The sequence below is a fragment of the Camelus bactrianus genome, chromosome 11 (genome assembly GCF_048773025.1).
Source record: "Camelus bactrianus isolate YW-2024 breed Bactrian camel chromosome 11, ASM4877302v1, whole genome shotgun sequence".
In the NCBI taxonomy this organism is placed as follows: Eukaryota; Metazoa; Chordata; class Mammalia; order Artiodactyla; family Camelidae; genus Camelus; species Camelus bactrianus.
In genome coordinates this window covers 12,702,020-12,726,880 of record NC_133549.1, presented here as the reverse complement: position 1 = coordinate 12,726,880, position 24,861 = coordinate 12,702,020, and the positions used below count along the sequence as shown (strand labels likewise).

Sequence of the window (24,861 nt, the reverse complement as noted above, 5' to 3'; positions counted from 1 at the left end):
TGTGATATCAAATGTATTATTTTGTTATAATATTAAATAATGTCTTTGGTAGTAAATATTTTCATATCTGGTTAAGTCTGATTAACTTCCTTCAAAGTTTTCTTGTTCTCCCCCTTTCTCCCATTTTAATTAGGTAACCTTTATGAAAAGCCATGCTGGAATAGAAATTCTTAAACTTTTTTGGGTCAGAAAGCACAAGCTTTATTGCCATTATGTACATAATCTCTAAAAATTCTGTCTTTAATTGCAGGGTCTTCAGAGACCTACAGAAAAACGCTCTTACTGCTTTCAGGATAACTCTGCTTGTATATATAGTAGTCTTCATCTGTTGTTCACACCACCTTGGTTTATCTACTTGTGCTTCCAAAATCTGACCCACGGAACTCATTTTTTCATTGACTACATTTACACCCCAGGGGATACCCAGTGTGCAGGTTGCCTTCACCTGCTTGTATTCTCTGAAGTAATCTAGAGCATGGTATTGCTTTCTGTGAGTTAGAGGCGGCAGTGAAGGACCACATCAGTGCAGCGCTAATGTCAGATCTTGGGTTTACCTGGGCGGTATAAAACCTTCATCTGTTGAGGATGTAAGTAAGCAAAGTCCTGGCTGTGGACAGTTTTGATAGTGTATCACAGTGTTAAGGGCAGACCATTGTTAGGCACCATTATGCTTTACATAGTGGTTGTGTTTTTGATGACTTTGACTCCTCCAAGTACGCCACTTAATTGTAGTATTTCAGTGTTTGTCTTTGTTTCTCATTAGATCCTTCTTCTCCTGAATCATGGTGTATATCCCTGGGCTGATATTTCACCTCAAGTAGGAAAGTCTTAAGGGCCATTTTTGTGCCTGAAAATTATTACATTATTGATATCTAACATGATTTGTAATCTATTACTTTCTCTTCATTTGTATGTCTCTAATATTTCTAGCATTTCTCCTTGGTCTTTTAAATGGTATAAAGAATAGATTTTTATGAGATATTACCCGTCCTCCTCAGAGTTGCCGACCACTGAGCTACATAGTAGATTCTGCTCGCCGTGACGTGTGCTGTATAGAGTTGCCCTGGTGAGAAGCAGCCTGATGGCAAGTCGTCCCTCCTATCTCCAGAGCCTGTGACTTTTTATTTTGGTTTTACATATGAAACCACTTTGGTTTTTTCTGTTTTTATGTCTTAACATATTAATTAACAATTAGGTGTCACTCAGGACTCCATAAACTTAGTTTCAAGTGGAAGGTCATGACTGTCTTCTTTGAAGTGCTTCCCAACATCCCTGAAGTAAATTTTGTGTTTGCCGAAGAGCCTGGTTTTAGCAGTCGTCTCCTGTTTGGGCCTGCCTGGCGTGTATTCTGCCCTCATTTGGTGGCAGCATACCAAGTTCCCTGATGGACTGTCAGCGTAGGTGCCCTGCCCTTCACTGGCCAAGGGCTGAGCATGTAATTCAAGTCACACTTAATGGATATGGTAAAAAGAGTAAGAAAATGGAAATAAAGTAATATTAAAATCTTGTATTAATGGGTCAAGTAAGAAAAATAGAGGCCTGTCAGATTTGGTGATGGTCAGTGTTTTTAGCCCTGCCATGTGACTGTCAGAGAGCTCATAACTGAAGTCAGAGTGTGTTGGGAGTTCTCAAGTCCACTTGGCTGAGAGGACTCACAGGACTCGGTGTGTGGTTGTACTTGGGCTGTGGTTTGTTACAACAAAAGAACACCAAGCATAATCAGCGAAAGGAAAAGATGTTTGGGGTGAAGTCTTGGGGAAACCAGGTGAAAGCTTCCAGAGTCTTCTCTCAGTAGTCACATAGGCACACTTAAGTCCTCTAGCAATGAATTGTGACAACATAGAAGAACTGTTGCCAACAGGAAAGCTCATTAGCGGTACAGCATCCAGGGCTTTTATGGGGGGGCCAGTCACAGAGAGACCCCGTACCTGACACACACCCCAGGTCCCAACTCTGAGAGTAAAAGCGGGTGTTGAGCATAAAGTGTGTCACATGTGCATACAGTGTAGGCGCAGTGAGCTGCTCTTGTCTATTAATTGTGGAAACTCTCCTGAAATCCCTGTAAATTCCCAGTTGTGATCCAAGGGCCAACCTTGCAAGCAGGCCAAAAATAGCAGTCAGGCCTGCTGCGGTAACTCTTTTCTGTAGAGAAGTTTTGCCTTTCACTTTTCTTAGTTTTAATTTTTGCATTGATAGTTTTATCTCAGTTTTTTATTTCTTTGCTATAATCTTCTTAAACCACTTTTCTGTATTATTTTATTTTAAATGAGCCTGCTTTCATTGTCTTATTTCATTCTGTGTGTACATTAAATATTTTTTCATTATCACCTTCCCGTCATCTCTCAGGTTGGTAAATGGTAGCCAAAATCCCCCAGATGGCTTTCACTTTCGCCATTCCTTCCATGGTACCTTGTATTATATTGGTCTGGAAACCAAACAGTTGCTGCATTTATCTATTACAAGTTCCCAGTGAGGACCTAGAGAAATAACCTCTAGGGCATTGATTTTCATACTCTGGGGTGCATCAGAGCTCTCTGGAAGGCTTGCTAAAACACAAATTGCTGATTCCCTCCCCCGAGTTTCTGATACAGGATGCCTGGAGTAGGGCCTGAGAATTTGTATTTGTAACAAGTTCCCAGGTGATATTGGTACTAGTGGTCCTCAGGACACATTTTAAAAACTTCTTTTCTAGTTTACAGTGTAATCCACAGTCTTACATATGCAAGAATGATCAGAATTTACATAGAAGGGCGTGACTACCACAGGGCACTGACAGTGAGCGAACAGTTGACGGCATCGTTGTCTACTCCTGTGTGTTGTGCACCTGCTGCTTTTCTCGCAGAATGTTCGTAGGACACATGGCTCATGAAGATGAACATAAGAAATATTTATTAGAAAAGCTTACTTATCTATTTTTAATATAAATGAAAGATTCTTTATTTTTGTGTGCTCAGTGAATCTTCCCCATATCACTTGGAATTTAATCATGTCTCTTGGGTAATCACAGACTGGTAGATTCTCTCTTCATTATTTTCTTGGGGAACATGGGTTAGCAAGGGAATGCTAGAATTTAAGGGGTTTATTGGCTTTTCTTCCCAGCTGGGAATGTTTATGGAAGGGAGTGCTGCTGAAATATTTTTCATGACTTTCGTGGAGTCAGCGAATCCTAAGGTAGCAGAGTCTAGCTGGTGGCAAGGGGGCCATGGTCATCACAGTAGGCTGGAAGGCAGGTTTCATAATGAAATTCTGAGAGTGTTCTGATTCACCTAGAATCCCTATGTTGATAAGCAACCTAGTAATTCATTTGGTTAAAAGTCTACGTCTAATAATGAGCAATCTAATGTAAGCTATCGTGTTAGAATGCCTTGAGATTGAGTCTGTTTAGTTCTCAGAACCCCCTGAAAGAAGGCAAAAATCGAGTACCCTGGAGGGGCTGTCATATAACCCTTCATAGAGTGTGACCCTCCTCCCTGGGTTCACTAGCGATACCTTGTGTTCATTTACTTAACTGACTGTGTGGTGGGAAAAGGGGAAATACTCAGTTCTTAAAGTGCAGGAGGAACTGTTGTTTATCGGCTCTAGTGTAACAGTAATTTCTGGTGACTCAGAAGACTACCAGTATGATCTAACAGTAAGACTGGGTGCATGTGGAGAGTCAGGAGATAGAATTTTGCCCTAAGTGTATTTCTGTACACCTGTCCTGAAATTATTTCTCTTGGTCCTAAGTGAATAAATATCTTCTGCAAAACAGAATCTCCATTTAGTGTGAGGCCAACCAAGTAAAGCCATTTGGTGCCACCAATAAAAACTTGAAAGTTGCTGGGATGATGATCAGGAGAAAAACAAATGAACTAAAACCAAAACAAAACACACCCACTCACAAAATGCCCTAAAATATGCACACTCAAAAATAAGGCTTTAAAAAAGCCTCATATATTATTGCTTTTAATGTCACTGTTTATCTTGTGTTGTAGACTAATAACCTATAATATAAAAAGAGGATTCTTTTGGTGAGATGTATCAGAAAGGTCTTTCCAATTTCAGTGATAGTTTCAATACAAATTGAGACTCCATAGGAGGCAAGCACAATGTATTATTGTGATTTCATTCTTTGAAATTACTGTTTTCCTAGAGCAATTCCAAGTAGCTAACTTTGTATTATAATGAAATATATATACTCTGGTTAACCAGTATTTAGGTTAATTATTCATCAAGTATTCAGTTCAGTGAGAAAAGAATAGTTGATTAATAGACTAGTAGTTAATTTTTTCATATAAGATTAAAATCTTACTTTTAGTGCAATCTTTCAAAATTGTATATCAAATTACTTTTGAGGTTTCTGAGATTTTAATTTAAAGGCTTTGACAACTTCCCACCCCCAATCCAAATTATAGCTGGAACATATGATGTTAAATGTGGCCAACTAGTCTTCACAGTGTCACAGACCTTGAAGACTTACTTTTTAAAAAGTTCGTTCTGACAACATGGCTGAACCCGGAGGGCATTATGCTAAGAGAAACAAATCAGACAGAAAAAGACAAATGCTGCATGCTGTCACTTATATGTGGACTATAAAAAATTAGTAAATGAATAAATAGATTAATTTGAACTCATAGAGGGAAAATTCTCTTATCTTTAAACATTTGATGTGTTCTTTTGCTTATTTTCTCTGACTGAATCATGAATTTTGAAGACAGGAAAAATATTTTGGTTTTTGTATGTTCTGGGCACCTAGCCAGGAACTGCCTACTGACAGTCCAGTTTTGACTTGGTTTGACTGATGGATTCGCTTGCTCACTTATTCAGCTTAGCTAGCATTTTATTGAACAGTTACTCTTCCTGCTTTATTCTTGGTTAATGCTCTGTTTTTTCTTCTGATTTGGTAAGATATTTCTAAGTTTTGAAAAATCTGAAGGGAAAAGTAGAAGAGCCTGTTGAAAATAGAGATTCTTTTTTTTTTTAAGTATAAATATATTTTTAGTAATCTGATATTGTAGGGCCAGACCTATGTAGTAAAGGCTGATTTTTGAAAATTGGGAGCCAGACGTGGTATTTTACTATTGTTTTCTAATGCTACTACTGCTATAGTGGTGACCTGATGACCTTTTAAAAACCTGTGGTTTTTACTTTGTATGTCCATATTTCATTGTTCCTTACTGCTCTGCTAGGATTTTGTATATGGTGAAAATTTAGCTTAAAATTTTAACCTGGAATTGGCTTAATATTTGTATAGATAGGATCTAAGTCCTAAATAGCCCAGGACATTATTCATGCTCAATAAATATTTATAGGATGGTGATTACATCTTGTCTCCTTTGATAAGCTTCTTGGTTTTTTTTGTTTTTTTTTTTGAGGGGACTAATTAGGTTTATTTATGTATTATTTAATGAAGATAGTGAGGATTGAATCCATGACCTCGTGCATGGAAGCATGCACTCTACCACTGAGCTGTATCGTCCCCCACCTTTGATAAGTTTCTGATGGGTTTTAATCAAGACTATTTTGGTTATCGATAATAGAAACCATTTCAGACTATCAAAAGCAGAAAAGAGAATTTATATTATAGATACCGAGTACCCGAGAGCAGAAAGCCTGGTCAAATTTGAGGAGAGATTGAACTTCGGAGTTGGGCAGCTAGCAGGAACTGAGGCTGGCTGTTCTCTCAGTCACGCAGAGGACACACAGTCTTGTATGTGTTCCTTTTTTTCTCTACACATCTGTTTATTCTTTTGTTTTTCTTTATTTCTCTTTCTCTTTGCAGACCAGTTTTCTCTGCTTCTCCTTACATGTGTCAGAAAATGGCTAGCACAGGCTGTATCACCTTGCTCTGCTGACAAATTGATAAGCATTTCAGCTTTAAATCCCTGGGACAGGGAGCCTGTTTGGCACAGTTTGGATCAGGTCGATGGCTGTCGGTATAATCAGCTTCTTGTTGGCAAAGCATATTGCCAGAACATATCTCTTTGTTAAGAGAAATAATCTGGTAATTGATTCTTGTCACATTAGCAGCATATTCTTCATAAAACTATGTGGACTTTTTTAATTGTAAGAATTTGGTCATCTGATAAGTTATAAATAGCGTTTTAAATTTATTAGCATATGACGTAATTTTGTATGTAACAGGTCACGACTTTACTATATATTTTATCTATATTACATAAGCGACATATATAAATACATATTATACATTCACATTACTATTACAACCACACTTCACATATGTGAAGTTAGGCTCAGAGAAATTAAGTAACATGTCCTAAAGTTCATATAGCTAGTAAGCTACAGCCCTGGAGTTTGGACCCCAGATACTTTTGATACCAGAGTTTATGCTTTTGATCTCTCAATATATAAAATACCTCCCAGTATAAGATGTTTTTGAAATATAAATAATTTTTACCTTAAGAGAAATCTCATTTAGCAGGGATTAACTAATATGTATGTAACTTTGGTTCAATAAATGGTTTGTGAATTCCTCCTATATGTAAGTGTAATTCTAGGAACAGGACATCTAAAGATACATAAGATGCTTTTTCTGCCTTAAAGTTGCTCAGTCTACAAGAGAAGACAGATACAAATCGTTAAAATATAGTGTAAAACACTCACCTTTACAGAATGTTTATATCCATTTAGGACAAGCAAAGCCAGTCTATAGAACAGCCAAGAGTATTGTGGCATTGGTTACAAAAGAGGTTAATATATTAGCCCTCTGAAATTAAAGTGAATTCTGTGACTTGAAATATTTATTACATACCATGTGGGTCAATTTCTTTTGGCCACTAGATTTGGCCAAAGATTATTGTTTCCTTTCAAAGGCTTCTTTCAAGGTCATGTTCTTGAGAATATAAAACAGGATAAAAGCTTGGTTGGTGGGCAGACAGCCGGCCGGTAGGAGAAACTAGCCATGGCTCCTCTAGTGGTATAATGGGGCCAGTGTTGTTGGCCAGGACCCAGAGCTCAGTTTGTGGCCCAGTCATCTGGCGGCAACAGGGAGAAATACGGGTGGAGCCCCAGAGAGATCAGTAGTGCAAAGCTGGGTCTTGCTCATGGGCAGTAAAGCAGGAGCAGGGGCTGAGTAGATCATGGAACAGGACTGTTAGATGTGTCTTGGGTGTTGGTCTCTGGCTTCCCAGCTGCTTAAAAGAAATGGAGAAAATCAGAAATCAGTATTAGGTTGAACCATATAAAACTGCCAATATTTGGCCTTTTTCTGATTTATTAAAAAATAGCAATTTCATATGAGTTAATCTAATATTTGCTGAGTATATTTACCCAGGACCTGTCAGTCTTCTAAAGAGACTACTTAATTTAATTGAAAATTTGCAAGCACCCTACAAGATCCATCTACAGAAAGGAAACCAAGACCAAAGTGGTGGGGTGACATACTTCAAGACAGAAAGTTGTTAAGTAAATTAATAGCAATTTCTCTGGTTCCAAAGCCAGAGAATTTTCAAATTTGCCAGGGTCTTAAACTGTACGTTGGGAAGTTCATGTAGACAGCAGCCACTCTGAAACTGTATGACAAATAGGAGGTGGCTTGCATCCAGAAAGCTGGTGACCAGGGCCCAAACCCAAGCCCACGGGATTTGCTTCTTCATTGTTCTCTCTGCTTCTGCTCCCTACCATCCACCTGTCTTTACCCTCATCTCCTCGTCATTCTCTGTCCCACCAACCCCTCTTCTCTCCTTCCTGCCTGCGTTGCTCTTTCTGCAGTCATGAAGAAATAGGTACGTAAAGGCTGGTGCAGCACAAGTCAAACTATATAGCGGTTAGTGACCACTGTATACAATGACATTTAAGATATGGAGGAATACTCAGGCTTTATTAAGTAAAAAATAAAAATTTACAATGAAGTAAGAGTGGTTGATCAAACTACCTGCATCTAGTATTTTGCCAGGGGAAAATGTCTGGAATGGTATGCTAATAGTCATCTCTCAGAAGAATGATGCTTTTGCTAATCTGATCTTTTTCCTAAGTTTTCTGTTATTATTTTTATTAGTTGTAGAACAAAAGTGTAATAGATTTTTAAGTCATCTAAAAAACCTAGTTGATGGGGAGTTTTAAGGATCATTATTGATCTTGATAAGTAAGCAAACTCATAGAAAATGTTTTCTAGATGTATGCTAAGGACTCAGCTTGTGACATTTCAAAATGTCCTGCTTATCATTGCTCCTGATTCATGCCAGTGGATATCACTAACGTGCCGAGATAGAGACAAACCGTAACAATGCCAGTTTATGGTTTTCCTTTGTAATTCTGATTTTTGAACTGGCTGTACAGTAGGCTCCTCTAATTTCCAGATTATTGAAGTTTAAATACTATAAATGAACATAGTATGTTCTGCTAGTGATGTTACATTAAAGCAGATCCATTTGAATAAGGTTTGGACCTCATTAACAAGATAACAAATAAGGTTAACCTCTTCTGAGGGCAGATTGAATTGGCTACCTTTGTGTTACATGAGGAAAATGCCTTTGCAGCTTTGGCGCATGGAATAATGTCTTAAATACAGTAGGCACTTAATAAATGTCCTTCCAAATATATTTCTCTTTTAACTTCTTTGCTGATGATGAACATTCTAGTTAGAATGTCTCTTCTGAGTTATTTAAATGTCCAGGAATATGCAGACACCGCTCTGTTAGTATCTGTCAATATGTAGGTATCTCTCTGGTTAATAGATGTGGGTCAAAAATTTACTTATGAATAATTTGTGATTCTATTCCCTTAAAGTAATTTAAATTTTAGAAAGACTATTAGGAAATATTGGTAGCATCTAGAGAAGATTTTTATGTTTGGAGGGAAGGGTTGATTTTTTTTTTAATTTTTATTGAAGTATAGCTGATTTACAATGTTGTGTTCATTTCAGGTGTACAGCAAGTGATTTAGGTACAATATGCATATGTGTGTGTGTGTATATATATATATATATACATATATATATATATTCTTTTTCAGATTCTTTCCTGTTATAGGCTATTAAAAGATATTAAATATAATTCCATCTGCTATACAATAGGACCTTGTGATTTTTTTTTAATATGCAAGAACTTTTACAATCTCGTTACAAAAAATGAGTAACTCAGAAAGACAGGTAATGAACATACATGAATAATTCATAGAAAAAGATATGCAAATGCCCAATAAGTATGTACTACTTTAAAAAAATTAATTTTCATATAATTTCAAATTTGCAGTATAAATAATTCATATAATATATATATGTGTGTACATGTAGATGGGCCTATTCTCATTATCTTCGCACTTTTTGAAAGCAAGCTGCAGACGTGATGTCCTGTCACCCTAAATACTCCAGAGTGTAATTCCCAACAAAAAGGGCACTCTTCTACCTGTCCTGCATTCAACCCTCTAAATCAGGAAGTCGGCATTATTCTCAGACCCCTTGCAAATTTTACCAACTCTCCTAATAATGTGTCTCCTTTTTTTTCTGGTCCATGTTTAATCTAGGAATACAAGTTGCATTTGATTATGATGTCTCTTCAGACTGCTTCAATCTGAAACTCTTTCCCAGTTTTCCATATTTTTCAAATCCTTTAGAGTCTTAAGGAATGCACATCTTACATTCTATAAATCTGCCCAATTTTTCTCATTGTTAAAGTCTCCATTGGCAGGTGTACTGCAGAAAGGATGCTCTTTTGTCCTCCGTACATCATCACATCATTCCACCTCTGATAACTGAGTAGTGTTCCAGGAATATGCCAGTGTCCTGTTCTTCAACCTTCAGTCATCCATTTAGCATCTATTGATAACTCTGTGAAATCAGTCACCTTTATGATGGTTGCTGAAAGATGACTCTGTTTCCATCACTCCTGCTGCATCTGTTGACATTTTACTGTAAGGGAGAGCTTTCCTCTTTCTGCATTTCCATTTTCTGCATTTATTTATTTATTCATCATTCTTTCATTCATTTGTCAATATGGACTCATGGATGCCATTTTTATTGAATAGATTGTAATTTGTTACTATCATTAATTTTTAGAGCTGAAGTATAATTTGCTTACCGTCGAATGCACACATCTTAAGTTATTCAGTGTTGTCATATACATATATGCCTAATGGGATAACAGGACAGCCAATACTGATTATGATACACGAACTTTCCCCCATTTGGCTGGTAGGAGCCCCTTCAGTGTGGCTCCTGTGTCCCTTTGAAATGTCCCCATCATTCACTGAGCATTTCCTTACTTTCTGGTACAAGATGTTTTAGATTCTTCTTGTACTTTCCCTGCTCAACTTTCAAATTAGCCATTTCTCTAAGGATCTCTGGTTCCTTCTAATATAGTATGAGTTTTAGAAATAAAGATATATAGGCCATTGGTGCACTTTTTGTCACTGGGCTGTCAGTTGTTCTTAGGCCTTCTTGGTGGACATAGTTACAAAACTGTATGATGTATATGTATGCACATACAAATGCATATGCATGACACATGCACCTGTAACTACTTGTTCATTTTGCTGTGTTTGTGTGCGTGTAATACAACCATGAATTTATGTTTCTAATTCCAGTCCAGTACCCTAAACTTCATTTTAACCTTTCTCCTTTCTTCCTTTTAAATTTGTCAGTGAGAAGCATGGCCCCAGCTATCCTTAGGATATTGATTTATCTGATCATTCAGTTTACTTATTTAGTTGCTGTAACGTCTCTTCCGGCTGTGTACCTCATTTCCTCCACCCTTTCTTAGCTCCACCCCGAGCTCAGCCACAAGGCTCGCTGTGCTTCCACCTGGTCCCCTCACAGCCTTGTATACCCAGCATGTGTCTCTTACCTCCTGTCCCCAGTTCTGACCCCTCACTACCCTGTGTCCTTAGAGCCACATGAAGAGGAGAGGAAATGGCTCCAGAGAAGATTTTAAAGTTAGATTGCAGTTTTATTTCCTCAGTCTACTCATTTTTTAGTATGTCTCAAGAACTCATGCATTTTAATTTTAAGCTTAGTTTTAAAATGATATACCCTTTGATATGTGGGTGTGAGTGTTTTTCATTCATTCATTAGAATTATTTTCATTATTGTTTTAATGCCTCTTTGAGATTGTTATGTACAAAAAAATTGTTTTCTTAGATTTATTGTCACACCGTGTGTTTAAATACATTTATTTATTGAGGGTTTTAGCATCAAATTTGATACTCTTGTTTTCTGGTTCTCCTGGCTGCATTGGCACTGCCTATTAGTAACCAGTTCGAATGCTTACTCTTTCTAAAAACCTACCTCGGTAAAATGTCATCTAGCATGTTTTGCTTTTTTAAAAATAGATTTTGAATAACTGAGTATTTCCTAGGCGGTGTCGACATTAGCCATTTGGAGAATTGATTCAACTACTGTCTTTCTAAAACTTATTTTACATACTTGGTGTAGCCCAAGTCACATTAGATATTACTGTTGATTCGGTTGGGTGCTTATGCCACGTATTTCTACGGCATTTTGGCTTCTTGAAGGATTATTATCCACCAATAGCTAATTTAAAAATTGCTTATGCTTTTTAGTGTTCCCATGGAATTCAGTGGTTTTCAGGTGCCAGTTCAGGCATTTGGTAGATTGACTAGAAAAATAATTGTTTAAGCAGTGCCGGGATAACTGTGAGGTGGCTGTTGCCTTGACAACTGGAATGCTGTTCTGTTTGCTAAACAAAGGAATGATAATTTAGTAGTTTTAATTTCCCTTTTGGCATGGAGGTGCTATTTAAAAGCATTTTGTTTTAGCCTCTGAGATGGTCTATATTTTTGACCGTAATCAGAGAAGCAAAACAAAAAGAGAAAGTAAGAGTTTTTTTCTGGTGATATACAACTAACAGGGCTGGTGTTGACCAGGAAGGAATCTTGGTTAACCTGCTGACACAGTTCTTTGGGTGAACTTCTGTGTTGGGTCAGAGCACAGTAGCCTCAGAACAGGTGTGTTGTCTGGTTGTCTTTATGCGACGCGAAATGGCTGTGGTGGACTTGATGGAGAGCCCCCACGGACGGTTCACCTTTCTCGCTGCTAGAATTCAACACGATTACTTTTTTTCTGATAAGGGGGATATTTTAAACACTACCCCCCATACATATAATTATACTTTCAACTGTTCTAGTTATATGGAGTCTCTCTTGTATAGGATTACAAACGTTTTAAACTCACAACCTTACCCCAGATAATTAAGTAATAATAATAGCCTTTATTTGGTATTGTATGCTGGATCCTGTTCTAAGCATTTTACATGTAGCATTTCATTCTCATCCCTGTGAGATGGTCACTATCTGTGGCATCCAGAGGCAAGCAAGGTCTTTTGGCTACTGAGTGGTAGATTTGAACCTAAGCAGCTACTTCAAGAGCCTGTGCTCTTAATTACCGTGTTACGCCGACCCTTATTAATAAAACCATTCCATACGCATGGAAGAATGCAGAAAAGTGTTAATAAGAAAATTCAGGATAGCCCGTAATCCCAGTCACAATAGATTAAAGTACTTTTTGTTGTTCTGGTGAAGTAATACAATATCTAGGGTTTCCTTGAAAATAATCCGAGTGTGGGAGGAATGGGTAGGGGTATAGACTAGACAAAATTGTCTGAGGTGATAATTGTGGGAGCCAGGTTATGAGTATATGAGGCATTTATTATATATTCTGTCATCTTTTTTATATGTTTGAAATGTTCCTTAGTATACATTTTAAAAAGCAAAGAATACATGCCAATTGTAAAACAAACAAACAAAAAACAACAAAAAAGGAACCTTTTAAAGAAAATCAGGAAGATTTACTTTGAACAAAATATTTTCATGTACGTACTCTATTCCAGTGCCTTTCTCATCGGTTAATCCCTCTTTAATAACAGCTCTTCTTATTTTTAATATGTGTGTATATATAACAATAGAGATATCTTTGATAAAAGTGAGAAAAATAGTTTATTTTCATCTTGTATGTACTTAGGATGAGCAGTCATTTAAAATGAAGTTTTTAGGGGAGGTTATAGCTCAAGCGATAGAGCTCATGCTTAGCATGCACGAGGTCCTGGGTTAAATTCCTAGTACCTCCTCTTAAAAAAACAAAACAAAACCCTAATCCCCCCTCCCCCCAAAAAAAATACAGTGAGATTTTGCCTCTCCCATTTTAAAAAGAAAAAAAGGAAGCGTGTCAAATCTGAATTTGCATTGGCTATTATCATGTCTTGTTTGCCCACACTGAGTGTTTCATCATATTAATAGTAACTGTGAATGGCTGCACACTCTGGGCTTCATGACAGAGTACTTTCTAACAGTGACCCTATTTTCCTGATGTGGAAACTGAAGGTTCAGCAGCCTCCAATGGCTCACTGGTTAGCACACGGAGGAGGGCTGGGATGAGGACCCTGTCATTCTGCTCTGAAAGCCTGTGCTTTTGGTCCCACGTTGTGCTAGTGACAGAGTGATCGTCGTGGTCCGCCAGAATTACACATGCAAGTCTGACCGTGTAGGTTGTGAGTTTCGTTTGTTTCTCTCTAGAAATTCGCATACTTTTGGGCATAGTTTCAGTTCCAGATGATCGTGTCTCATTCTGACCAGCTTTGTAACGCCAATCCTTTGACATAGGCTTGTTAAACAGATGTATACAGAATTCATTATTATATTCATCTAGTGATGAGACTTTAGGAACACAAAACTAACTATTCTTTGTTCAAAAGTCTCTGTAATAAAAATACCTAAATTATCGCTTCTGAAATATTTGTTTGTCACATGCAACTTTTAAATGATCTCTTATTCTCTTCTACATTTCACAATTTTGGGTTCCTCATTAGTTTTATTTAACTGTACTATTTGTCTATGAAAATAAATTTTTAGTGGCTAATAAGGCAGGAAGTGTTCATGGGAGAGCTTGCAAGTTGTGGAGAGTAATGAGCCTTGCGGCCCTGAAGGGTGCCACACCCTTTGGGCTTTTCTAGCAATAACACACAATATCAATTGAACCACAAAGTGAATTGATGTCTTATTGAAAATTTCCTAAAGTTTATGAGTGAAGTATTGTGAATCCCTTTCATATTCTTGCTAAAATAAAGCTACTAGCTTGTCTGAAATTTAATAAAAATTTTGACCAAGGGAAAATGGTATTTTAAGAGGGCTAAGGCATGAGGTTGAAATGCATTTATGAACTTGAAGTGTGTGCAGGAACAGTACAGAGCTATCAAATTGTAGTTAATGATACCAACAAGTTTGAAAGGTAGCATTGCAGAAATGATTATCATTCTATGAGGATACACCTCTGTTATGGCATAAATAAATTGAAATACAGGCACTTTCCTAAGTAGATTTAAAAAAGTATATACTTGATATGTTTTGAGTTTTTTTTAAAATGCTTTTCATGGAGTACATAGAACGGGAGGCCAGGGGCCACTAGGAGGCCGGCCTGATGCTGGTGGCCACAGTGTCCTTGTGGTTTGTGGTGCCTCCCCACCTTTAAAAGGGTTATTAAAGTTATTTGATAGACTTATGGTCGCCTTTGTTAGAGCATTAGGGTATCTTTTTTTGAGGGAGGGTCTTTCTCTTCTGTGTGTATTAGCCGGAACTGTTAAGGGTGAATTTATTTTAAGATTGAAATGAAATGAATGTTTTCATTATTTATTGCTGAATAGCAGCATTTTTCAGCCTATGGTGTACGGAATTTCTGCAGGATGTTACTAGATGTTACTAGAAAAAAAAAAGGGTTCTTTGGACAAATAGATTGGAAAATGATGAGGCAGAGTGGGAATTCATTCAATAAACTGATTTTCCCAAACTTCCAACTCCTTCTGGTGGAACATCTTGGGATGTTAGTATTTCTTTTAAAACATTTCGGGAAAAGTTACTTACATAATCTTTCTTTGACTATGAAGTTGTTTAATATACATAGACCTCCACAGAAATATAGATCCTGTGCAGAAAAGCACCTAATTATAAAAAGAGCAGCTAGATTAGGACTGCTAAGAATTAAATCACAAGTGAGGAAACTTAATATTTATTATAGATGGGAAATAAACAGTGAACCCATGCCAAAGCATTGGAGACATTGTGGCTCGTTTTTACTTGAGACTTTTTAGATTGAGTTTCTTCATCTAGTTTTCACCAGTAGTTTGAGTACATGGAGACCCCCCCTCAGCCCCTCACATGCTCATCTGCCATAGAATTGCCTAGATAGGGATATAACAGAGCCATTCTGAATCTGAGTGGCTGGCAAGAGACAGCCTGAATATTGGAACTTTCTCAGACTGAGCTTTAAGGATCTGCCTTCTCTTTCAGTGGTCGTTTAGGACAAAAATATTTGAATGAATGGGTAGATGGAGGGGTGGATGGAATGATATACTTGTGTTTGAGCTAATTCACATGGACCATATGTATTTTATAGAGAGAAAAAGGATGCCTTTATGTTTTCTGTGATGTACATTTTAGTACATTTACACAGGCTTTAGGATACATACTTATTTATTTTTAAGTTAAAGTATTTGATGGATTGTTCTTGTTAACAAATACATCCATCTATTACAACTTTTATAACTACAGTAGGATTGGATCCTCCATTCTATGGTCTGATTGTGGGGAAGAATTGGAGAGTTAAAATCTAATTATATTTCTTTGCATTTTTAGGCCCTTGATGAGCCTCCCTATTTGACAGTGGGCACTGATGTGAGTGCGAAATACAGAGGAGCCTTTTGTGAAGCCAAGATCAAGACAGCAAAAAGACTTGTCAAAGTCAAGGTACAGTATGTGTAGATTTTATAAATTATATGTTTAGTACTTGATAATTAAACTTTTATTTGGTGAGTGTATTTAAGAATTTTTTTCCTGCAAGATGAATTTAGTTTCTAGGAGTGATGATTGTAAAAATACCTGAAAACAAAGCATTATTTGTGATTTTAAAGTATTGCAGTTAGAATGAAATTAGATGATCCTAGCTGGTATTTTCAATGCTATTTCACCATAGACTTGTTACTGTTTGTATTGTTAGCCTTTTAGAGCTGGAAAGGAACTTAGAAGTCACATGGTTTAATTTCTTAATTTTATTGTAAGAAAAATGAGGTTCATAAAGGGTTAGTGATTTCTCCAGGGCCATTATAGCAAATTAGTGGCAGAATGGGAATGACCATAGCACCTCAGTTCTAAGACACCCCCGCCCCTACAGGTTTAACCATGAGATTGGGATGTGATTTATAACTGACGATCGTGGAACTAGTTGTGGATTCCTTACCCTTTACTTTTCTTGAAAAATCTTTCTAAAAATCTGTGCTTTGTCTCAGATAATGCACAAAAAGAAATGTAGTTCTTTACATTTTAGTAAATTTTCAGTGTTGAAAAATATGAGACAAGAGAGAGATTTCAAGGTAGATCTTTATTCTTTTGTTAATCATTTATTGTTTGGCAAATTGTGCAGGTTACTCTGTTAGATGGGAAGGAGGATGGGGGTATGAGAATAACCTGATCTCTGTTTCCAAGGGATTTATATTGCAGATTAGCAGATGGCCTGTAAAACGTTGGTTTGAACACCAGAAGTTAAACAGGCCTTGGAGGTGATGTACTTCCAGGGGAGAGTGTCAGAGACTCTTTGGAGCCTTTTCCGTGCGTTGTACACCTAGGTTCCTTCTTTGCACGTGGATGTGTTGAAGAAAACTGCCTGGGTGATTCTCCCTTACACAGAGCCATTGTGATCGGGCCTTTAAGTTAACTGTAAGCTTGTAGGATGCCAGTCCCGGCCCCCCGCCCTGCCGTCAGTTTGCACGTGCTTGGTGCCTGTGAGCGCATTTGTGGTTTGACCATCTTCCAGTGCTCTTGTAGTGGCATTTCCTGTTCTGACTTCACACACTGCTGTTCTCTGAGCACTTGTTTTTTGCTGTTACTATCTTAGAGATGAAGAGAAAGCTTTTTTTTTTTTTTTTATCAGTTTTCTCACTCTTTTAGACAGAGTTACTGCTCACACATGTAACATCTTCGTGTGAGTTAGACAAAACCCCTCCCTTCCGGTAGAGACCTTCCTCAGCAGAGGTCGGCCTGTAGGTGAGCACTTCCGTGTGGGTGAGGAAAGGTGCTCCACGTGGGCCGGAGCGGCGCTGCGCCAGGCCCCGTGCTGCGTTAGATCTGGGCCCTGACTGGTAATCGCAGCTCGAGGGCTCTGGGTAACGAGTGAACCAGCTAAATGGCAGGTAGCAACTCTGCTGTTTCTTGGTGTCAGTAAAAGGACGAGAACTGTTAGTTTCTGCTGCTTCTGCTGATAGTGCCAACCAGAACCTTGTGCCTTATAAATATTGACTGTCTGAAATTTGTTGTTAGTATTTGTGGCTGCCCTGAAAATCTGCTTGTAATTCAAAGCTAATGATTTTCTCAACAAGTATCGTAATATATTTCGGTGCCAGTTTAATTTGTTTATGATTCAAAGTTAATAAGTTTTTCAGCAATGTGTTGATACACTTCTTCCCATTGGTTTTCCCTTATTGAGCATTGACTGTGTGCTAAGCACTATGTCAGGTGTTGAAACTCTAGGATTTACATCTTGTCTTCATCCTTAAGTGGCTTAAGTCTAAGTGAAAGATGCAGACATCTAAATGCATAATTTAAATAAAGTGTCACAGTGCCGTTGTATGAAACAGAAATGCCCGCGATGCTGTGAGTATAGGCTCTGTCCTTTCATACCTGGTTTGTGAGTCTGTTACCTAAGTTAATGACCACACACATCAAATAAGACCACGTTAATGGTTCAGTCCCTGTAAGAACTCCTGCTTTGTATAGGGAAAACAACCTTTTCTGTACTGAACACAGGAAGCTGTTTTGTTTTTTTAACCAACTAATTGAGTATTTAAACTTACCCCTTGATTGTTACTTCATGTCTGGTATTCCGTTCTCTGATTTCTGTAGTAACACAGAGTTCTGGATCTAGATGGCCTGAGTTTCAGTCTCAGCTCCACCATGTCCTAGTTCTGTGATCCCGGGCCAGTCACTTAACCTTTCCGTCCCTCAGGTTTCTTATCAACATAATGGGAATAATTACACCTACCTAATGAGGGTGTTGTGAAGATTACATATTTGATGCTTGCGCCTGATGCTAGGGCTCTCTGGGTGAGGGTTGCTGTTGCTTGTTGTTGAGCTGGGCCTTCACAGAATGGTGGAGTGCCTCATACGACAGCCTGAGATTGCCACCTCTTTCTCCCTCATGTTTTCTTAAGAAAAGAAATTATACAGTTAAACTAATGACTAATAGTATTGCTTAAAATATGATATGTGAAACATCAATAAGTTAGTCTGGGAATTTTTCTGTCTGAATAATAAAATTTTCAGTTAATCTACTTAGGGATTGAGATTTTGTATAAACTAGGCAGCTGTTTGTTTGGATTACTTGTAATAAAAATGGATTCATGCATTGATGAGCTTGTGTTGCTTGATTTTTTTTTTCTTTTTTGTTGGCTAATAAACTTTATAATCTCTAGGTAACATTTAGGCATGATTCTTCAACAGTGGAAGTTCAGGATGACCACATAAAGGGCCCACTAAAGGTAATTTATTTATTCACTATTAATTCTAATGCTTCGATGGGAAACAATAATTGTACTTGGTCTTTTAAAAATTAATTGATTACTTTGTTATTGAGTTGATAAATACATAATTCTCTCTAAATAGACTAATAGAAAAAAGTAGACAATGGTGTTCAGTAAAACCTGATATCCTAACTGTGTGCAGAAATGAAATGAACATCAAGGAAGCGTTGATTGCTGTCTGTTTACTCACCTGTCTTGGTCACTATGTTTCACATACTAAAATGATGGAATTTCCAGAATTAATAGGTGATGAACTGGGGATCAAGTGACATAAGTTCCATGATGATATGAAAAGTGAGAAAAAAAATATAAAAAATCTCAGACATTTTAATTCTTTTAAGCAGCTACTGGCATATGAAATTGTTTCATGGTTGTCAGGGAGCTGTACGTGATGAACAGGGTCATACATACAGAGTTTTATTTCTTTGCATCCGTTTCTCTTCGTTGGCCAGTGACGTTCGCGCTGCTTTACTTCCCACTAGGGAGAAGGCTAAAGGGAATGTGTAGGTAGCTGCTGTGTGCTCTTTGGCTATTTTTTTTGTTTTAATTTTTAAAATGTATTTTTTTTAATTGAAGTACAGTCAGTTACCATGTGTCAGTTTCTGGTGTACAGCACAGTGTCCCTGTCACGCGTGTACATACATATATTTGTTTTCATATTCTCTTTGGCCTTTTTGAGTGTCTGAAATGGACGTTGACCTAGCTGAGTGAATTTTAAGAAATGCTAACAGAACTGAAGAAGCATTTGCAGATGCACGAAATATCTTGTCTTAATGAAGCTGTACTTTGTAAAGAATAGATAGATGTATGTGTCTGCCAGTTTGTGGTTGATTTGAAAACTTAATTGGATCCTCAGGGCATTAGTACCTTGCATATGTAGTAGGTACTATGGGGGCCTAAAATTTGTAAGTTTTTGAAATTTCTCCATGTAAAAATATTTTCTGCCCTTCTGTTTTGTAGGTGCCATCTTACACGCACATGTACGTCACTTGTGGGGACAAAAAGAAAAAAACACGCATGTGTATGATTGGACGTTAGCTGCCATTCATTTAGCACTTAGTATGTGCTAGGACTGTACTGAGTTCTCCGCACATACTATCTTGTGTAATCTTTAACATCTCCTTATGGAAGAGGAAACTGAAGGGAGGTGGGAGATAAAGTTATCTGGCCAAGGTTTTAGAGCCAGTAATGATAACCAAAATTCTGGTAGATTCACAGCCTGTAATTGAACATAGTGCCCTCTGGATGATCAGAACACATACCTCTTCATGCCTTTTTTGTGTTTTTGCCTCATAATAACACCATCACAGCTTATCAGTGCCTGACTACCCTGTTCACCTGGCGCAGGCCAGCTGGTACCAACTACAAAAAATGTTCAGTGTTGCAAGGGACAGGAAAGACAGTTACTTTGTATTATCAAGCCATCTTCCTCTCCTGTTGCTCCAGCCTCTTTGTGGCATAGTTGATTTATTTTGCTTCTTTGGTTTTTCTTATTTTATTAAAATTTTTTTTGTGATTAGGGCTTAAGACCATTTGGATTTTGACATAGGCAAGTATATTAAATTTTGGTCTCAACATTGTTAAAATATTTCTCCTATCTGTAGTTCTTTTTGTATGTAGATTTTTCGATTAACTTTTTTTTATTGACTGTGTGTAGATTTTTGATTGTTCCCTAGTACATTCTGTAGCCTTCTGTCAACTAATAGAAAGTGTCAGCATTTGGATAAAATATTTCTCTTAGAGGAAATAAGCCTCCAAGGGTGATGGTCTGATCTCAATATGTTTTCAGTGAGTTCACATGAAAATACTACTAGACCACATGAGTATTAAATAAAAAAATTGAACCATGTATTTGTTGACTGTAGTCATTTAGTGAAAGTTTTAGAATTTCATTCCCTCTTGTGGGCATTTGTGCTGTGACAGTCTCTTTGAACAGTTTTGTTTTTGTTATCATTATAAAGACCATATACATTTTCTTTTATTTTTATTGATGTATAATTGGCATATTGCATTATTATTAGTTTCAGGTGTACAACATGATTCAGTATTTGTGTACATTGCAGAAGGATCACCACATTAAGTCTAGTTAACATCCATCACCATACATGGTTGAGAATTTTTTTTTCTAATGATAGGGACTTTTAAGATTTACCCTCTTAGCAACTCTTTAAATATGCAATATAATATTACTGACTGTAATCACCATGCTGTACATTATATCCCCGTGACTTTTAATTTTATAACTGGAAGTTTGCACCTTTTGACCTCCTTCATCCATTTTGTCCACCTCTAGTTTCTTCCCCCTCTGGCAACCACCAGTCTGTTCTCTGTATCTGTAACCTTGATATTTTTTGTTTTGTTTTGTTTTGTTTTGTTTTTTCCTCATTTTTTAGACTCCACATATAAGTGATATCATATAGTACTTGTCTTTCTCTGTCTGACTTACTTCACTCAGCGCAATGCACTCAGGGTCTATGTTGTTGCAAATGGCAAGGTTTCATTCTTTTCTGTGGCTGAATTATACACACACAGGCATCTTTGTCCATTCATCTGTCATTGGATGCTTAGATTGTTTTCATATCTTGGCTGTTGTACCTAACGCTGCAGCAAACACGGGGGTGCATAGATCTTTACAAATTAGTGTTTTCAGTTCCTTTGCATAACTACCCAGCAGTGGAATTGCTGGATCATATACTAGTTGTATTTTTAATTTTTCAGGGCCCTCCATTCTGTTTTCCGTAGTGGCTATACCAGTTTAAACTTACACCAGCAGTGCACAAGGGTTTCCTTTTCTCCACATTCCGGCCAATACTTTCTTTCTTGTCTTTTTGATAAGCCATTTTAATACGTGTTAGGAGATATCTCATTGTGGGTTTGATTTACATTTCCCTGATGATTAGTGATGTTGAGCATCCTTTCATGTACCGGTCTGCCATCTATATGTCTTTTCTTCTTTGGAAAAATGTCTATTCAGGACTTCTGCCCATTTTTTAATCAGGTTGTTTATTTTATTCATATTGAGTTGTGTGAGCTGTTCATATATTCTGGATAATAACTTCCGTCAGTTATATCATTTGCAAATATTTTCTCATTCAGTAAGTTGTCTTTTCATTTTGTTGATACTTTTCTTTGTTGTGCAAAAGCTTTTAAGTTTAATTAGGTCCCATTTGTTTATTTTTGCTTTTTTTCCTTTGCCTTAGGAGACAGATCCAAAGAATATTGCTAAGAGTGATGTCAAAGAGTATACATTTTCTTCTAGGAGCTTTATGGTTTCCAGTCTTATATATAATCCATTTGGAGATTATTTTTGTAAATAATGTGAGAACCTCTGTCCATTTTTCACTTGGACTGTTTTTTTTTTTTTTTTTACACTGTTGCATTGCATGAGTTCTTTTTGTATTTTGATTTTTGACCCCTTGTCAGATACATGATTTGCAGATACATTTTCTCCCATTCAGTAGGTTGCCTTTTCAAATTGTTGATGATTTTCTTTGCCGTGCAGAAGTGTTAAGAGTTTGATGTAGTTATAAAGACCATATGAATGTAATCATCAGCATTTTCTTGATCAGATGAAGCTATTTTAAATGATTGTCATTAATGGTACAGTTTAACTCTTTTTTTTAAAAAACTTTTTTTATTGAGTTATAGTCATTTTACAATGTTGTGTCAAACTCCAGTGTAGAGCACAATTTTTCAGTTATACATGAGCATACATGTATTCATTGTCACATTGTTTTTCGCTGCGAGCTACCACCAGATCTTGTATATATTTCTCTGTGCTATACAGTATAATCTTGTTTAACTATTCTACCTTTTGAAATCCCAGTCTGTCTCCCCCCCCCCCCGGTACAGTTTAACTCTTAAGGAGACCCCAAAGTTATTTCTTATTTTTTCCTACTCTTCCCCAGCCTTCTTGAAAAAGAAGTGGTAATATGGTTCAGACAGTAAATTTCACAGGCAGAGGTCCTCAGATCCCCAAGGGTTCCCAAGGCTCTTTCAGGGACATAATACTGGAAAAACTATTTTCATAATAATACTTAGATGTTATTTAACTTTTTCACTAATGGTACAAAAACAGTGTTAAGTAAAACTGCTGGCACATTAACACAAATCAGATCAGTTATTTTATTCTTCACCTGCCATGGACCCAATTAGTGGGGAAAAAAGACGCTTTGATTTGTTCATTCATCTTCTAAAAGTTTTTCTAACTTTTTTTTTTATTACTTTAGGTTGGAGCTATTGTGGAAGTGAAGAATCTTGATGGTGCCTATCAGGAAGCTGTAATCAATAAATTAACAGATGCGAGTTGGTACACTGTAGGTAAGGAAATAAATCTTTTAAAAGTATATTTCAATGATAATACAAATAAGGCAGATTTTTATTCATTTATTTCCGTAATTGCCATAGATGTTCTTACTGTTAATGGTTTTTATCTTTCCAGATCTTTAGAACATTTATTTTATAAATACATACATAATAGAATTCGAAATTAGTGTATATATTATATAATTGGATTCTAGCTTTTTATTGCTTCAAAGTATATCCTAGAGAAGACCTTTGTGTATTTAAATAGTGTTAAGCATATTCATGTTGTCGTGCAATAGATCAATTTTTTAATTGTAATATGTTTCGTAATATTTGATATAACGTAATTTATTTTCTATTACCAATGGTGTTGCCAGTTTTCTTAAATATATGCTGGGTTGAATGTCTTTTGTACATGCACATTATTCCAGTATTTCCACAGTGTGTACATTGACAACTAGGCATAGATTGAAGGGCAATGTACTTTTAAAAACTTCAGTAGGTAATGAAAACTCTTTCCTAAAAGATTATATTAATTTACACTCTTGTGAACAGTGTATGAGTGTACTTGTTTTCCCAGTCCTTGTCAAATTTGATGTGAGTAATATTTTAAAATTTTTGCCTATTTGGACAGAAAATAGTATCTCAGTTTTGAGTAATCATGAGATGGAGCGTATTTTCATAAGTTTAATGAAAGGAGCATTTGTTCATTTGTATTTTCTCTCTTTTTAAGTTTTTTTTATTTTTTAAATTTTTATTGAAGTACAGTTGATTTACAGTGTTGTCTCAGTTTCAGGTGTACAGCAAACTGATTCAGTTATATATATATATTATAATATATATGCTTTTTAAGATTCTTTTCCGTTATAGGTTATTGCAAGATGTTGAATATAGTTCCCTGTGCTGCATGCTAGGTCCTTGTTTTTTAATCTGTTTTATATATAGTAGTGCATATATGTTAATCCTAAACTCCTGAGTTACCACCCCCCCTTCCCTTGTGGTAACCATAGTTTATCTTCTATGTCTGTGAGTCTATTTCTAGTTTGTAAATAAGTTCATTTATATCATTTTTTTTTCTAGATTCCACATGTAAGTGATATCCTGACACTTGTCTTTCTCTGTCTGACTTGCTTCACTTAGAATGACCATCTCCATGTCCATCCATGTTGCTGCAAATGGCATCATTTCGTTCTTTTTAATGGCTGAATAGCATTCCATCGTGCATATATATCACATCTTCTTCATCCAGTCATTTGTCAGTGGACATTTAGGTTGCTGCCATGTCTTGGCTGTTGCAAATAGTGCTGCTATGAACATTGGGGTGCGTGTGTCTTTTTGAGTTAGTTGTTTACTCCTGATATATGCTCAGGAGTGGGATTGCTGGATCATATGTTAACTCTTACCATATGGTAACAGTAAGGAACTTCCATACTGTTTTCCATAGTGGCTACTTCAATTTACATTCCCACTAACAGTGTAAGAGGGCCTCTTTTTTCCATATTCTCTCCAGTGTTTATTATTTGTAGATTTTTAATGATGGCCATTCTGACTGGTGTGAGGTGATACCTCATTGTAGTTTTGATTTGCATTTCTCAAATAGTTAATAGTGACATTGAGCATCTTTTTATGTGCCTGTTGGCCTTCTGTATGTCTTTGGAGAAATGTCTTTTTAGGTCTTCTGCTCATCTTTTGATTGGGTTTTTTTTTTTTTTTTATTAAAATGTATGAGCTATTTTGTATATTTGGGAAATTAAGCCCTTGCCAGTCTCCTCATTTGCAAATATTTTCTCCCATTCTGTAGGTTGTCTTTGTATTGTTTATGGCTTCCTTTACTGTGCAAAAGCTTTTAAATTTAATTAAAATCTCATTAGTCTGTTTTTTATTTTTATTTCCATTACTCTAGGAGACAGATTGAAAATAATATTGCTGTGATTTATGTCAAAGAGTGTTCTGCCTGTGTTATCCTCTAGGAGTTTTAGAGTATCTAGATCTTTAGTCCATTTTGAGCTTATTTTTGTACATGGTGCCAGAGAGTGTTCTAATT

General features: G+C 36.7%; 1 protein-coding gene across 5 annotated transcripts in view; it reads left to right on the top strand.

The window, feature by feature from the left end:
* ARID4B (AT-rich interaction domain 4B) overlaps positions 1 to 24,861 on the top strand; it is a 128,015-nt gene that overhangs the window by 33,621 nt on the left and 69,533 nt on the right. For all 5 annotated transcript variants that reach the window (XM_074373226.1, XM_074373228.1, XM_074373227.1 and 2 more), the window contains exons 3-5: positions 15,577 to 15,687; positions 18,405 to 18,470; positions 22,742 to 22,832. In XM_074373226.1, coding sequence (XP_074229327.1) covers positions 15,577 to 15,687; positions 18,405 to 18,470; positions 22,742 to 22,832 — 268 coding nt within the window. The remainder of the gene's footprint in view (positions 1 to 15,576; positions 15,688 to 18,404; positions 18,471 to 22,741; positions 22,833 to 24,861) is intronic.